The 15594-nt window shown below is 46.0% G+C and overlaps 1 protein-coding gene across 2 annotated transcripts in view; it reads left to right on the forward strand.

Annotated features, from left to right (window-relative positions):
• Nucleotides 1-7070, forward strand: part of LOC139048013 (leukocyte tyrosine kinase receptor-like) — a 178500-nt gene extending 171430 nt beyond the window's left edge. For both annotated transcript variants that reach the window (XM_070522340.1, XM_070522341.1), the window contains exon 26: nt 1203-7070. In XM_070522340.1, the coding sequence (XP_070378441.1) occupies nt 1203-1499 (297 nt within the window). In that variant the 3' untranslated portion in view covers nt 1500-7070. The remainder of the gene's footprint in view (nt 1-1202) is intronic.
• Nucleotides 7071-15594: the final 8524 nt, after the last annotated feature.

Genomic DNA, 15594 nt, shown 5'->3' on the forward strand with positions numbered 1-15594 from the left:
CACAAGGGTAGTTCAGCGACGTTCGTGCAGGTGGTGATGAGGAAGACATTACAAAGATTGCATCTGTGCTTGGTGGCCTACTTTATGGTGCAAAATGCAGAAACTCGTGTTCCTACAGTTCGTGGGCCTACAACCAAAAAGAGGAGTCCAAATTAGTTCGAAGCAATTCACAACTTGCCTTTTATAATGTAGCGTCGCCCAGCACCCCTAGTTGGAGAAGGTGTGCTTAATATTGCTTGTATAGTATATTTCGAATACGCCTATGTTTGGCAGCAATGTCGTTAAGCAGCTTCGTGAATCACGTTGCACGCCGAACCAAGAAGCATTGTGAAGTTATATGCCTCGAGAAAACGGATATGCTCCAAAAACATAGCTGCCCGCGTTGTGCGTTCCACCTGGGTCATTTTCGTACGTTTCTCGCCAAGTATTGTAATGGTTGATTAGACAGAACCGAGCCAATTTCGGCTACTCAGAGATCGATTACAAGCACTGGTCACGCATAACATGCACGTGGGCATTGTTACAGCAGTTCATGAATTCCCTTGCAAACCTTTCGAGTGTCCAACTTTGTTGAATGACACCATAGCTTGAGCAGTGATAACTACAAAACCGTCCGCTGCTGTTGTACTACCTTCCGCTAGGATGCAAGCTGATCATAAAGATCAGCCCTTTTGAATACTTTGATAAAATAATCAGCATCATGTCGCGTCATGTTGCCGTGAACATTTGCTTCCTAAGTGCTTCCTAATTTCCTTTTTAGACTATATCAAACTAATGCTGAGGTATCATGGTCTTAGTTCTAGGACCATGATACCTAAGTCTTAGAACTCCTTGACAATTGGTCGCTGCAAAAGTTCTAGCCAATAAATACTCGAATTATTGCTTTGCTCGTAACATGAGCAATTCTACTCGCATATTTAAAAGAAGGCCACGATGGGCTTGTAATTCTCGAACACATTGCAAGTTAGGTAAAGTTACAACTTGCCCATTCTATTGTAGAGTTGTTACATGGTAGCGACTGTACTCAGCATACGAAGGCAGTACATCAGAATTCAGCACCAGTAGGTTTTGTAAAAGTGTGCTTCAGCAAAGCATTTCTGTACGCAGCAGTAATCGAAAGTTCCGAATGCAACGCCTTCTGAGCAGCTAACCCGTCCGGCAACGCTTCTCCTACTGAGTCTCACACGTGTGCCTCCGCGCAGGTCTACCGGTCCGAGAGATCCGAGGTCCAGTCTCCCGGCTCCGAGGACTACCTCATCCCAATGCCGTCGTCGAACTACTCGCTGAGCACGGAACGAACGGAGCTCCAGTCCGCCTCTTCGTCGCTCGACTCCATGGACAAGCTGCTCGGCGGAAACGGCAACCAGGCGAGCGTCAAGCCCTCCGCGCCTGACAAGACGACAACGTGGGAGACGAGCTTCACCACGACACCACCGGACGAGCTACCCATCCGGGCACCCCTGCAGCAGCCGTATTCCAACGTGGCGCTCAACTGTTAGTTTCGGGGCCTCCGTAGGTCGAGAGACAAAAAAAAACGTAACGGACGTGCTGGACAGATGGTCTGGCGCGCCTTTCACCGCTTCCCTTAAATGTGAGGGAGATGTACGCGGCGCTCGCCGAAATATTGCCGCCCTTTCTTTACACGACACAGGTGAAGGGGCTGGCGGCCTTGCAACGTGTCCTTCTGCTTGGGACATGACATTGCAAAAGAGGGCAAGTTCCTTGTTTAACTTTGTGAAATGTCAGAAAGTATGTCAAGGAAGTTGACTTTGGGACACGGGGTGGCGGACTAGGGGAGGCCGTTCCGCTTGCCATGTTCGCTTGAACTTTGGTGCGAATAACTGGTGTTTTCTCGGAAAGGTTCCTCCGTAGTAGGACTAGATGTTGGCCTTGCTGTTGAGTCTCGCCTGCGCTTTTCTGCCCTTGATCGCAACCGACAATTGAAAAGACAGCAGAACTACGACGTGTCAAGAAGACAGAGACAGTCTAATCAAGAAAGGCTTGCCGCGCTATCACAATGCGTGCGAACGATAGAACTGCTGTATGATCTGGAGATTGGTTAGATCTGAAATTTTCCATGCCTTTATTTTATGAATAAGTATGACTGGCACGAGTTCTGCACAATGTTTCGATGCTTGTGCAGTTGTTTTTTTTTTCAGAAAGGAGATGGTTAGGAATGGCACTAGCAGCGCGTCATTCATTTGCTTGGAACTTGGTTCGCGAATGCTGAAGCCTAAAAATGCAGATGAAGCAGGTCAGTTCGCATTTACACCTCGTGAGACCAGTTTTGCATGGATAGCGATGCCTGTGGGTTTCATGCCGGCGCTCAGAGTTCCTCTGAGCCGAGCTCGGGCAAGAAATGAGGGGCAGCAAACTGACAAAGCAAGACTTTTTTATAATGCGGGCCAATTCAACTTCAAAGTCATGTCGGTGCACGTTTACATGTCGTTTCCCCTAACGACTAGAGCAGAAATGGTTAGTGTTCATCGTTGTATGTGTATATGGTCTTCATTTCCTTGTGATTGAGTGAACAGAACCCAACGTGAACGATATCCTAAGATGCCGGATCTCAGAGAGAAGTCCTAGTCGTCCTGTTTTTCGTATCCTCTTCAAATTTTACTGGAGTAGATGCCTCAGAGTGACGTAGTGAGAAGCCCTATAAAGCAACGTCGTCCATACAGACACGAACAAACCTTGAGTTATAGTCCCCGAACGCTTTAGCGTGCCTGCGTTGACTGGATTGCCAGCCTATTTCAGTGACAGGATACGACCGCTCTTCTACCCTGTTGTAGTTTGTGGTGGAGGGAAAGAGTAAAGCTTTGTAAGGATTGTAGGGCATGGGAACTAAACCCGGACCACTAGGTTCGTTCCCACTAGAAACTTGAGCAGCGAGTCTACAGTGTGCACGCTGCAGCTGAGGTCCTCCACACGAATGCGTCCATTCGTAGTAGCTTGTCGGGAGCGTGTTGTTCGGGACATTGCCTAACAAAAGGCTGCTGCCTACGTTACCAGGCTTCGTGACATGGTTCACAGACATGGCTGGACCTGCTCGCAAGAGTGTCCCAACGATGGCCCATCAGGGTCTCGTTCATAGCATATATGTTCATGTTCACTCGTTTCAGATGCTTCGACGATCCTTCTTTTCGGTAGTCGCTGTTACGAGTGGGTGGTCCTTGTGATAATTTTATGAGTGTAAACACTTACTCTGACTCGACCCCTCAATTCACAGTCCGATAATCTCTTGCAGCTTTCATAGTTCTTGCTTGTTAGAAAGCTGAACCGGACGCTAGGGGCGTCACTGCGGTTTACGAGACCGGCTGTTCAAGAAAAGGATCTCAGTGTGAATACTTATTTATAATTCTTTTGTTGGCGGTTACCAGCGAACAAAGGTGATTCAAACCTGTGCTTACGTTAATACATCCTGAAATTGTATGTCAAGTCAATTGCTTGGCTCCCTTCTTGTTTGTCCCATCCTCACAGATAGTGTGAGTAATGTCAGCTTTGTTTGCAGTTCAGCAAAGTTGTTTAGAGCAAGTCGCCATTTATGATCTCAGGGCTATCTACGTATTGCTTTGCTTCAGTCAAAGATGCATTGTAGGTCAATCGGTGATGGACTTTAGTGTCACTCAGTTGCGACGATTGCAGCACGCTGGAGCTTATTCCACATCGTTTCTCTTTGTCCGAACGTGTTGTAAAAAAAGTTGTTGCCGGTTACGTTACTTCTGGCATGACTGTCCAGCGTGACTCTCAGCGTTATTATGTTGAGTCTCGCTTTCTTCGTCAGAACATAAAACGAAAGCGCAAGATGTTGGTCCCTGCTTTCAAGTGTTGTCCCTTCACTTGAGATTTTGAGTCGTTATAATGCGTTAGCCAGTTGGTGACACGGAAAGAAAGTTCATAGTACCTGATGTTCAACTCGCGCGCGCTTAAAAAGCATTACGCCGTACTAGTCACGCGTGACCGCGAACCCCGTCGCCACACCTTGCGGCACGAGCTCGTGATGTCACTTTCATTTATGTTTAGAAATTAAAAAAAGAAAAGCCAGTAGAGCGTCATTCCCATCTTTCACGTTGAGTTCAACTTGTTTGTCCTGCTTCTGTTTTTTTTTTCATTATTGCACGTTGTTTATGTCGAAGTGTCACAGCAAACGCGGAAGAAGACGGTGTCAGGGCAGCCTTGGTATGCTCCACCAAACCATCCCATCTCTACGATTAAGATTTCAAATTCCCAGTTTTGACGTGCTTTCTTATGGAAAACAGCTATGCATAAACTTGTCACAGTAAGAGTGCCAGCCGTGGTATTACTTTACCGAGGTAACCACCACATAAGATAACGTGGAAAACACGCTCAAGTCAAAGTTCATTTGACTTGTTACAGACCTTCTCTTATTGTGTTCCCTGATTGTATTTTTTTCTGCTGTTTGTCGCTCTTTTCGGTTACGTGAAGACGCCAAATTTCCTATCATGACGCCAATTAATAGTCAGCTAAGTAAAGTTTTCTCTCGACTAATACTTGGATACATGCGTGTTACTTGCAGCGTTAGCGCTGTAGTTTTAAACGTCCGATAGTAATTGGAGAAGTTGAAGTGAGCGTTGCAAGTGTAATTATTGCCTCCAGCAAAGCTTGTGGGTGAAATTACCGCCATTGCGCCCTGGAAAAATTGCGCCGGTGTTGCCTTATTAAATATGTTTTAATATATATATCTGTAGCAGCCACACCGTGAAATAATTAAATGCACGACATCAGTTTAAGGCTGTCACCAAAATTTGTTTGAATAGGGGCCTCAATAGGGGTCCCGCATAATAGGAATGTCGTTTGAAAGTCCTTTGCATTATTTCTCGAGAAAATACCAAATACAGCATGCATAATATAGGAAATGTGAGGAGCTATGGATTCAAATACCGACACTATACAAGTCTCATTCTTGTTATGGTTCGTTTCCTTGCTCCAAAAACGCTGTCAGTGTTTATGACTGCATGTGCCCTCCGCAATATTCATTCAAACAGAGCATCGCTTTTTTTTACAATAGTTTATCCAAGTTTTCTTGGTTATTATTATTAGACATGCTTTTACAAGAGCCTAAAATCTTGGCACCATTTAGGCGAATACAACAGAAGTGACCCACTCTTAACTTTGTCGTATGCTCGACGAGCAGACGAAGACTGAAATTTGGCTATGATAACTGTACTGGGTTGGCACGACTTGGGCATTGAGAAGGAACTATCATACCACAAGCTGTTATCAGAAGACTATAGAAAGCACGGTATTTCTACATTCAGAGTGCGGTGATAAACTTTGCGCCGTATGAAAGAGACGTTGCAGGAGCAGCAAACACTGGCCTAGTTTTCAAGGCTAAAGCCACCTGTTGCATGATCAACAACACCACCACTGCTGCGCTTCAGCACGTCGTCATGACGTCAAGTTATGACGTGTACCTCATTGGGAACATGACGTGTCGTTCCTTCAGTTTTCACACGCCACCTCCGACAATGCTGAAGCATGCAGCTGCAGCGGATGCAGGGCACTTTTCCCGCACAAAACGTCGCTGGTAGTGGTCTGCCAATCCACGCCGCGTTCGTTAACAAGCTGAGGTGAAAAAGACTCGTACTGTCTGAACTTGTTACCGAATGGTAATACTTTGTCTTACCGCGCCTCTCACGTAAATATTAACTTAGCACCCTGATCTCCTTTTCATCGCTACCACTTGTTTCGTAAACCACGAGTTCCTGGAGTGTGGTTTTTATGCCTGCCCTTTCCCTGTGCCATTACAACACTCGCGAACTTCTCAACACACAAACCAGACGGGCTAGCTGTCTCAACGGGTCCCTAGCTAAGCGCAGCGGCTCTACCTTGTGCAGAACGCGATCAAAGTTGCGACAGGTTCGCAGAGTCCTCATCGACAGGGTGCTGAGATTTTACTTCCGGGTGCTACAGGTGTTTCGATTCGAACGAGCCGTTCGCCATATGCCGTCTGCACTTATTTTCTTCGTTGAACTGAGAATGACCACAGGATCAAGTGTGCCCAGGAACGCAGCAGTGTTAGGTTTGTCACGCCGTCAAAGTGAAGTCATGGCGTCTTCATTGCGTAAATGAAACGAAACCCTGTCAAACAGATGGGGTGTACAAAATATTGACCTGTAGGTTCCTATCTTTCTTGTTTTTGAGTACGAGATAAGACTGCTTTGGTGTTCTTTTTGAATGAGCGTTTCTGCATTGTCACTCTAGAATGATTATTTAAAACAAGAACACTCACCACGAAATGTATTTTCGTATCAATGTTTTTTTTTCTAAACATATCGAGGTATCTTGCATACTGTGGAAATTCGCATGATGTTGGTGGTGTGAAAAGCATTACATGCCGTTGAATTTGGACTCTTTTAAATGATGTTATGTGAACTGTGGGTTTCTAATAGATCCGTTTCTCCATATTAAGTGCCACTTGCGGAAGGATAATGTCATTGTTAATTTTTTGAGCAAGACAACTTCGAGCCATGTTTTAGGCTTAACACGACCCTACGTTTCTGGGCAGCGTTAAAACAAAACGCAAAATGTGCCAAACTAAAATAGCAGCACCATGCGCAGCCTGAGGTAATTCATGATGCATCAATGATAGTTGAACGGTGAAATTGAAAAAAAAGAACGCGATCAGCCTTTTGTGCAGCGTTGCTAGCTAGTCCGTGTAGATGCTTTTCGTGCTTTCATCATTGTTGTGATTGTGCTCGAGACTTTGTGTGGCGAATCGTTCGTGGATTGTGCTCACTTATTTTGTTGCTGTTATTTTGTGGCGACTGTTTTTGTACATACGTGGAGTTCAGCTAGTCTGTGAATGCCGACACCAGTGCTGGTAAAAGTCGAACACGTTATCGCTGAGATGATCTATTGCGGTGAGATCTATACCATTGTAGTGCTCCAACTAATCAGATGTGTCGTGCTTGTCGCACATACATACATACATACATACATACATACATACATACATACATACATACATACATACATACATACATACATACATACATACATACATACATACATACATACATACATACATACATACATACATACATACATACATACATACATACATACATACATACATACATACATACATACATACATACATACATACATACATACATACATACATACATACATACATACATACATACATACATACATACATACATACATACATACATACATACATACATACATACATACATACATACATACATACATACATACATACATACATACATACATACATACGCACGCACGCACGCATTGCATAGTGAAAAGGTGGCATAAATGCCTGTGATTGCTATAGAGGCGCCACACAAGCGTATACAACCGGTCATGTGAGCATGCCATGTGACTTGGGGCTGGTGCTTCGTCAAATCTAAGGCGCCTCCGCGATGAAGTCTCGTGCGTAGACGTGAAGTCCGCGTTGCCGCACTGTGTATGTATATATCACATGGCGCGCGTAGTGTAAAGCCGTGGAGCGCCAGATGCAAGGACACGTAACTCGAAGTGAACGTGCGCTTCATTCAAGATTGCCAGAACCTGCTGAAGACCACACAGAAATCTTAGTATTGCTGGGTAAAAAGCACTGATGTCATCCTGGAGGAGATCACGCCAAACGTTCATCCACTGGAAACAAATAACTTCAGTATCGTCTGTCCGGTATCGCTTTCAGAAAAAACTGGATTTTGCTCTTTTCTTTCTTCTTTCTTGAGACTCTACCTCATGTGAACGTCCTTTTGAACGTCCTCATTTGAAGGTCTTAAGGGTACGTCACTGAGTACGTCACGCCATAGTTGCTTTTTCTTACATCTGAAACAATCGTCAAAGCGACAGTTAATTATCCGTTTTCTCTGAACGCTCGCCTATTTTTATTCTCACAATCGCTCGGGTACCTAACAGGTTTGTGGCAGATTTTCTAAATTCACGGCAGGACTATAATGGTGCCGCACTTTTTACACTTCCGTTCGAACTGAGGCACACTCTACGCGCCTCCTCTTTTTTCCCACCCAATCGAATAACGACAAACTGTCACGACAAATGGGTAAGGAGGCTCCTATTTTTCTATGACAAAACAGTGAGTCTACTCAGGTGAAACTCATTCGTCGACGTGTAAGCTATCTGGCATACTATTTTCGTTTCTACTGAGCCAATAAGCCCACACTGGAGCAACTATGACAACCTGCCAGAAGTAGGAGTGCCGGGAGAGGTGGTAGCACAAACCACAACTTCCGACACCCGATCTCGAAGGCATGCACAGAGCACTAGTTTCCTGCCAAGATTACTAGAGAGAACTCTGGCGCTGTAATCGGGCAGCTAGCGTGGGAATTAATAGTACTTGGAATTTGTCTTTTATTCGTGCTTGTGGCTTGAGACTTTCTTGCGCCTTTGTTTACTACGCTGCATCTGCTTTTTATCGGCACGAATACCGAAGCAATCCTGCTTTCGGATACGCAGAAGGCACGAAGACTCCGCGTACTTGCATAACCATGGCGAATCGTCGCGTTTGCAACGCGACATGTTGTTGCAGGTTATCAATTTACTAAGTCACAAAGTCATTCGAAGCGAAGAGGACACAGTTTAAACAAATCCACTAACCCTCATTCTAACGCTGGCTGAAATAACAGATAATATAACAGCGTTGGGCTGATCCACCACGTTTGCTGCTCTCGTAGACACTAGCGCCAGAATTTCCTATGGTAATGTTTGTAGGAAACTACATGGCATAAACCAACCATGGCCTCCGAGACTCTGCGGAGTGCGCTTTGCCAACTCATCTTGGGGCCCATAGACAGACACTAGCAGCTTTATACTACTTCCACAGCTAAGCTGTTGGGAGGAGGAGGAAGGGGGGCGTCAAGGAATTATTCTGCTAGTTGAAAAAAAAAACGTTGCTTATAAACTTACTTAGTAAACCTTACATCGAGTTCCAAATATGCTGCGCAATCTTATGGTACACCCGTGAGCACATGTTAAGGAATAAGCGGAGGAGGAATAAACCTTGTTTATAAAAATGAGCTGACGATGAAAGGAACTAAGATTATGAAAAACCTGTCGAGCACAGATTCAGTTCGAATATCACAAGATGAAAGAAACGAGGTCACCTGTTTTTTTTTTCTAGATTCTGGGAAAAGGAGCACTAATCAAACACAATCAAGTAGAAGAAAAAATAGCTAAAGTGAAGCAATTGAGCGTTATAGCCAGTACAAAGCAAGAAAAGGCAAAAGTGTTTACGACGCGTATTTCTTGGATGCGCTTAATGTCGTAGAGAGCAAAATTGTGTTCTTCCGCACGTGTTTCTTCTAATGTATGTGCTTAGACATAAAAGAAAGAAAGACAGAAAGGAAGGAAGAAAGAAAGGTGCATCTTTCTCTTACAACTGCCTGCACGTTGGCAAGTCGGTCTCGCTCTGTTTTGCATGTCATCGTGTGTGAATAGTACGTGCGTGCAGATGCTAAATAAGGACTAAGTTGCTTGGCCTGAGGCACGTTCACATACGAAACTACGATGATCTCCGCCGCAGAAGCTCCGTGTTGAAATCGAAAAAGAAAGAGAGAGGCGAGACAGGTATTCGATAATTGGTTTAACCAACCGGACGGAAGTGGCAAAGTGTGCGCTCCTTTTATTGAAATGTGATCACTTCTTGCATATAGGAGGACGTGATGGTTGCGGCTGGAATATTTATTGCTTCGATGTCCTTGGGGGATTTTTTTTTATGTGAGAGTGCGACAGAAAGAAGAAGGACAGCTTATGCCTGTAAATACATAGGTGCTGCTCAGCGTAGTTGATTTGTGTTGGTTGTTTTGTTTTGTCGTTTTTTTGTTTGTTTCTTGTGTTCTGTGAACAATAAAGAAGCATGTTCATTACCCGATGCCTCCGGCTCCATTCCTGTCATGTCACGAGGAAAAGCCAAAGAGGAAAAGCGGAAAAGAGGAAAAGAGGAAAAGCCGGCTTCTACCTGGTTTGCTACCCCATACTGGGGAAGTGGGAAGCGGGAAAAAAAATGAAGGAAAGGAATGCATTAAGGAAAATTAGAAACACTTTTTATATCCCTGAAGCGTTGTCATGTAACCCTGAAAGACCCGAAAGGAACTACACCACAGAAAGGATAAAATACGCGACCATTTTTCAGACGCCCCACACATATACAGTCAAGCTTTTGCCATCAATGAGCTTAACTCCATATCCTCATACGGGCACCGGTGACTCGAGTGCATACCTCAATTCTACCGATCCAGCATGTCATTAAAGCTTGTTTCTCTCTCTCTCTCAGTTCTACCGAGCAGCAAGCCTTCATACGCACGCTTAGGCCTCGTTTCAGGCCGGTGTCACCCTTTTAAAAGGTACGTATCACCGCTCGCTCAATTGAGCAATGTGAGAATTCAAATGGCCGTCTTCCAAAAGCTCACATCAGCCATTATTGATGCCAGACATGTCATGTAGCCCGCGGTCACTGCTGTCGTGCAAGTGATCTCAATTTTTCAATAACCTTTAGCGTCATTCACGAACAAAAATATGGCGTATGTCAGCTTTGCAAAGGACACGTCTGCTACATATTGGAAAATACTAATAAGCTCCATCTTTATTATCGAATACTGCGAAAAAACTTTTTTCTATGGGCAAGTTCGACAGAAAAAACAGGGCTGCATGCACTTCACATTATCGAACCCGCGCCACGATGCTCAACACTCTGTTTCTTTTCAGCACTTCGTACGCATGCAGTTGTAAACAAATAAAATTGATGTGACCAAATAAAGGGAAAGAAAGGTAACGTATATATATTTAGGGCGCTTGGGGGTTTCATGTGCGCATTGCACTAAATACAAATGAAAGAATTTTGATTATTCGCAGGCCATCGTCTTTACATGCCTGCGTGTAATCAAAGAGCATTAAGCAATGCTCGTAGTATTGTTTCTTGCAGACGGGTCGCTTTGCAAAGGCAAAAAGCCATTCAAAGCAGGAAGGACGAAGTTTAGGCAAATACGTGTACTACCCACCACTCTCCCATGCTAACTGAACTGCCCCGCATGCAGCTCCCGTAAAGGATGATGATGATGATGAGGAGGAGGAGGAGGAGGAGGAGGAGACGAAACATTTACTTTAAAAAAAGGACAAGCAGGTGCCTTTCGGCTTGTGGAATTGTAGATTGGAAGCTCCCATAGACACCAGCGCCACAATTCCCTCTAGCAATTGTATGAAACAGTGTGCTCACTACCATCGAGTGGAGCACAAGGCGAACTCTCTGCTGAAGGAGGCACTTCGCTTCAGTAACTCTTTTCAGTGATTCGTACGGCGATGAGTTGCTTGAGAATAAAGCCTCGCCCTCAACGCACTGGAGTAGGCGCCGAGAACGCCTGTTTACAAAAGTCCTGCTTTGCAACAGCCGCGGAGTGTCGTTAAAGCGAATGAATGAATTAATCAATTATTTCCACGTTTTACGGGCCAAAAGCACAATCTTATGAGTCATTGAATAGATTTCAAGAGGCGGCGCTGCCATCTACTTAGTTGAGACATTGTAGCGTTCCAGAATACAGAAGTTCCATACATGAACGGTCCTCGACTCGAATCCACAGCATAGGATTCGCATGTAGGCTTCCTTGCACTTTATGAAGCACAGTGCCCCCTCTCGACTGAAGAACACGCTGCTCTGTAATGAAGCTACTCGTTGATTCTTGCAACAGGCAATTGCTTGAAAAGGGCACGGTTTCTACATAGCGTTGACGCAGACCGCTAGATGACTTTTTTTTTTTTTGCAGTGAGATCACCGCGCAGTGTCAGTGAGGTTCCGCAACCATATCAGTCGGGTGGTGGTGCTGCCATGTTAATCGTCGATTGGAAGGTTGGAGGAAGTAGGGAAACGACAAACAGCGGATGCGTACAAAAACGAACTTCACAACAGGGGCTCAGAAATTTCGGTTATGGGAATTCATCGTGGTATTTTTGTCCTTTTTTTTCTTTTTATTCTTTAACATAGGTAGGACGCTAGGCAAGAAAATACCACGAGCTTGGTGGCGCAACCCACCGCCCAGTTCCAAAGGGGATGCTCATAACATCCATCCATCCGTTGAGTTTAGACAGAGCTTCGAGCGTAGCGACGATCAAGAATACGGGGTCATCTACGCTTTCATATTGCGCTCGAACGCGATACCGCCTCCGCAAAAACGTGGTTACTTCAAGGTGAGACATTCTGCCTTCCCGTCTTGCACCTTCCGTGGCGAAAGTGGGCTACTTCGCGCGCACTTTGTCCGAATATGCCAGCAGTTCGACGAGCGAGAAGAAGCTGCTTGACAAGCTGCAGAGAAAGGGCCTTCTCCACTCCTTGCTTCCACGGCGTGGCGATCCCTGAAAGACGAGGAGTGATCAGAAAAAGGAGTTCTAATCTTGTTGATTGCCGCCTTCCGAGAAACTGATTTGATTAGGGGTTGGCGAGGCACCCGTGTTATCGTGGCAAATCAGTTCTGCACAAACCGACAATGTGGAAAAAGCTTTATTCGAAAAAGGGGAGATTGCCATCCACCCGAGAGCAGCGTGAAGTCACGAACAAAACCCCTACGTGTTTATATGAAAAAAAATTTCGTGGTTAAAAAGATCATTGTATTTCGGGAATTGATCGTGCAACTATAAACACCTTTGCGAGGCGGTCGCTCTACAAACTGCGCTGACCAGGAGGCTAGCAAACCGTAGAGCGAAACCAAACTGACCAACAACTCTGTTGCTTCGTGCTGCTTCCGGGTAGATGACAATTTTAAGCAATCAATCGTTCCTGTGTATTGCGCCATCGTTGTCGTTGGCGCCGCAGCGCGAACGCCCGGGCTTTGGCGGTCTTGACGAGTAGAAGCCACCAATGAGGAAAGAGAGATCGGTCACGCGACACAAAGCTCAGTTTCCTTGCTACGCTACCAGGTGCCGTTGCCCTTCGCGCAACATAGGCGGCGGAAACAAGACAGATTAGACTAGATTATGGGGTTTTACGTGCCAAAGCCACTTTCTGATTATGAGGCACGCCGTAGTGGAGGACTCCGGAAATTTCGACCACCTCGGGTTCTTTAACGTCCACCTAAATGTAAGTACCACGGGTGTTTTCGCATTTCGCCCACATCGAAATGCCGCCGCCGTGGCCGGGATTCGATCCCACGACCTCGCGCTCAGGAGCCCAACACCATAGCCACTGAGCAACCACGGCGGTTCTGGCGGAACCAATTGATTGCAGCCTCGATAGGGCGTCATCTTTGCATAGGCTTCCGATCGGTCATCAGGCATAATAGGCAATTACTCAATTAATTAAATTATAGAGTTTTACGCTCCAAACCCACGTTTTTATTATGAGGCACGCCGTAGTGAGGGACTCCGGAAATGTGGACGACCTGGCTTTCTTCAACGCGCACTGAAATCTAAGTACACGGGTGTTTTCGCATGGCCGATATCTGCTGGTCACTGCTGCTGCTGCTGCTGCAGCAGCAGCAGCCCAATGCTTTTTGGAGCTTCCTCGGTGTAAACACATTAGCCTCGTCACAGCTTTAATTATGAATGACCCACCCCCCTCTCGAAAACATTGCGGGAACTGGCTCGGCAGATATCAGCGGTTACCTTTCTACTAACGTGCAAGTCCATAAAGGACGTAGATAGCACTGTAGAGAGGAGAGGGGAGAGGAGGCAGAGAATGATCGGAACGGACGCAGTCCCGAAACGACTAAATAAAACCCCTGCCACTCTGACAGTTCCCACACAGCGGGAGAGTGCAGGAGAGGGAAAACATGACGTGACAAGGCAAGGAAACGGCAGTTCCGGGCAAACTGAAGCTATACGGAGGGGCAGGTTTCTGCTATTTTAGAAAAATAAAAACCATGCAAATTTTTCACACGGACAACTCACGCAGGGCGCGCAGACGCAAAGCTGCATTAAAGCACCGCAGAGTCTATGCTACACTACGGAAGTGGTCTCAGGTCAAATTAGCCCTTATTTCCCCGCCGCGGCAGCTTGTTGGCTATGGCGTTGCTCGAGGTGCCCCCGGGTTCAATCCTGACCATGGCGGCCACATTTCGACGTGAGCGAAATACAAGAATGCTTGTGCATTTAGATTTGGGTGCAGTTTAAAAGGACACTAAAGCCAAATACCAAGTCGATGACCTCTACTGTTTAAATACCATTCCAGAAAACTCGCAACGCTTGTTTCGTGTCAAGAAAAGACTTAGTTTCCGAGAAAATTGCATCTGAAGAGTCCAAATATCTTTTTTCGAAATTCAAATCTCCCGCCACCCAACCAGGGAGCGGTGACGCTGCATACGTCATCACCACCCTTTGCTGCCCTCGGTGAGTGAAATGGCGCCCGACCGACGGCGTTACGGCTTTTTGTGCACAATGCAAGCGCGTGGCCATGAAGAAACCGAGCCGAGACAGAGCGGTGGATTAGCCGCTGCAGCTGTTTTTGGTCAAATGGCGTGGACCGTTCGGGCATCGCGCGACATCACATAGACGTGGAATTCTCTGTTACTTGTAGTTTGTGAGAGTTTCGCGAGCCAGGAACACCAGCGCAGCACTCCGCTATAGCGAAGCTACTGAAACTGGAAAGCGCGGGCGGCGCAGAATTGTGCTAAAGCGAAACCTTTCGACCACCCGCGTCGTTGTCATTGAGTTGGTCCTTCTAAAAATGAAATACAGCTGGTCAAGCAGCATTATCTTTCGTCTTATAAGGCAATACAATCATATTTTATTACAACGAGTGGCTAAATACTAGTGACAGAATTTAAATGAGGAGTGCCTTTGTCATCGGGTAAGTACTTGAATGTCCCGCGGGAGTCTCTAATCGTGTCCTGCATTTACCTCAATTTTTGCATTGCTAAGGCTCCGTTCGCGATAATATTGACGCCTTAAAGATTCTCGAACTCTAATCCATCATTCTAGCCTGACTTAATATTTGCCTTTAGTGTCCCTTTTGACACTTGGGTGTCAAAATTAATCAGGAGTCCGCCACTGTTGCGTCCCTCATAATCTGAACGTCGTTTAGGCATGAGCGGCTCCATAATTTAATTAAAGTTTAACACTTCTGCCACGATGCAGTGTGCCATGTGAGGAAATGATTATGCTCAACACTCAGAGATTATGCATAATAGCGCACAACACTGCCTCAAGCAAACACGTCTCCCTATGGGTACGGTGCACTACGAAGACAAACAGCAGTGGTGCATGCAAGGTAATGTTTATTACAGCGAAGGTGTTTACCTGACGGGTCTCCATGAATGAGCCGTAAGCCCGTATGCGTCGTCCTGTAAGGGGGGGGGGGGGGGGATGTCTGGGCTGGCTAACGTCCGTAAAGGGAACAAAAAAAGATAGCGAGCGATAGTACGGTGCAGAAGGACACGTGATTTCATCGCGCGCAGCATCTGCGCAGTGGGGGTGTGCTCCCGCGCTGGCCGCCATTGCTGCAGACGGCACCTGCATTATCTGCCCTCAATACAGCAGCGCGGCAGTTCTGGCGTTAAAATACCGGGGCGTGCGCCGCAGTGGGTAAGAACCGGATTGTGTATTGCAGAGGTAGGCCACTGCAACAGATGCAACTCCAAGAAAATTGGATAA

This window comes from Dermacentor albipictus, chromosome 7 (assembly GCF_038994185.2).
Source record: "Dermacentor albipictus isolate Rhodes 1998 colony chromosome 7, USDA_Dalb.pri_finalv2, whole genome shotgun sequence".
NCBI classification, from domain to species: domain Eukaryota; kingdom Metazoa; phylum Arthropoda; class Arachnida; order Ixodida; family Ixodidae; genus Dermacentor; species Dermacentor albipictus.